This window comes from Perca flavescens, chromosome 22, assembly GCF_004354835.1.
Source record: "Perca flavescens isolate YP-PL-M2 chromosome 22, PFLA_1.0, whole genome shotgun sequence".
Taxonomy (NCBI): Eukaryota; Metazoa; Chordata; class Actinopteri; order Perciformes; family Percidae; genus Perca; species Perca flavescens.
In genome coordinates, this window is record NC_041352.1 from 18967472 (window position 1) to 18969351 (window position 1880).

The 1880-nt window shown below is 35.7% G+C and overlaps 1 protein-coding gene across 1 annotated transcript; it reads left to right on the top strand.

Annotated features, from left to right (window-relative positions):
• The first annotated feature begins 571 nt into the window (after window positions 1-571).
• On the top strand, window positions 572-1603 carry LOC114549499 (mannose-specific lectin-like). The gene is made up of 3 exons (XM_028569837.1): window positions 572-649; window positions 1025-1118; window positions 1208-1603. The coding sequence occupies exons 2-3, from the start codon at window positions 1029-1031 to the stop codon at window positions 1466-1468; spliced, it is 351 nt and encodes a 116-aa protein (XP_028425638.1). The 5' UTR covers window positions 572-649; window positions 1025-1028; the 3' UTR covers window positions 1469-1603.
• The last annotated feature ends 277 nt before the right edge of the window (window positions 1604-1880 follow it).

Here is a 1880-nt window from a genome sequence, read left to right on the forward strand (position 1 = left end):
GAATGTTCTGGGGGACTGGGATGACCCCCCAGACCCCAGCTTCATATGTCTCCCCACTCCCCACCAATGTTGAAACAAAACCTGCCACATCATAGGTTATCTGTCATTTCAACCAGCAACCTTTGGGCTAGTCTGTCTCTCTAATCTCTGGACTACAAACCGCCCAAGATGCCAACCTATAGTTTCTACCAGCCCACTCTAATGTAGCCGGTTAAAACTGGCCCTGATGTGTACACATATAGGCTACAAGGAATTTGACTTTGGTTTCTGTTGCTCTCAATGTACATACAGCTGAAATACAGACAACAGAGCTGAACATGGTGAACATTTACTACTATTTACAGATATAAATATGTGTATAAATATGATATGATAAAAAATGAGAATAGTGAACAGTTGGACAATAGTATAATGTTGCAGAGCACAAAGGCCAATTTATAAATATGAAATGATAAATGTAACAGGTTGCTGTATTTTTGTAAAGGTAGAATTTGCAAGTGGGACATGGGGCTTGTGAATACATGAATAAGAATTTAATTTATGTCGTCTGCCACTCCCTTTCCATCCCCAGATCAGATGATATAAAGAAGAAGGGAATTTCACCTCCTTCACTTCTTCTCACAGACTGACTGGTGTGACATTCAAGACTGTAAGTACTCTGATGGATTCATACAAATTACTGAGCAAGAGTAGTTTATTTATTTAATATAATTACTTATTTAATTTATTATAATTTATTATTGGTTTATTTATCTGTTAATAATAGATAATACATTACTAAGCAATAGTAGTTTGAGACAGAGTCATTACAGGATGCTTAAATCTGTTTATAATTGGTACATCAGGGTCATTGTAGTTATGAACTGAGGTGGATCATTACAAATGAATTTTTCATTTTCAATGTAAGAAGCAAAAGTAGAGTTACTATTCAGTTACAAATGACTGGTGCAGCACAAAAGAAATGCCAAAAACACACACATGGTGTCAATGCAACATCACCAATTTAGTTGTTTGTCTCTTTCAGAATCATGACTAAGAACTTCTTGTCTATAAATGATCAGCTCCATATGGGCCAATTTTTGATGTCCAACAGCGGGCAGTTTAAGGCTATCTTCCAGGTGAGTAACTCTCTAAAATGAAATGCTCACTTTATATTTTGTTAGATATTGTTTGGATATCTTTTAAATGTCTCTGTTTCTGCCTGCAGGATGATGGTAACTTTGTTGTCTATGCCTGTGCCAATAGCCCACACAAGGCTGTGTGGGCCACAGGCACTAATGGATCAGACGCTGTCCGTGTGATCATGCAGGCTGACGGCAACCTGGTCATCTACAACCAAAGTAACCAACCCAAGTGGAGCTCAGGGACATACATCAAGGGAACGTGTGACAAATGCCGTGTTGAACTGACCGATGGCGGCAAACTGGAGTTAACCAGAACCGTAACTGAAAAAGTTTGGAGCTCATGATGAAATTATATCTTCACATGACATCACAAAGCTTTGTTAAATTGAATGCTTTGCAAGTACAAATCATCTTTGAATGTCAGTGTGAATTACAATAAACCTGCCTGCTATGTAATTTGGAATCAAATAAAAGCACATTTTCACACTGTATAAATGGGTTTTTCCTTTCTTTGTGGAATCATAGTGACATAAACAGTTCTATTTGTAATGCAAATATCTTGGTAAAGATCACTAGAAGTTGTATCAAAGTAAATCTTGGTAAGAAACACCAATATTTTGGTTGGTCAGCTGTTCTAATAACTGAGCTAAAAAATAACTTTAAGTAGGCATACACAATTTCCTAAAATTGAGATATATATATATATATATATATATATATATATATATATATATATATATATATATAACAATAAAA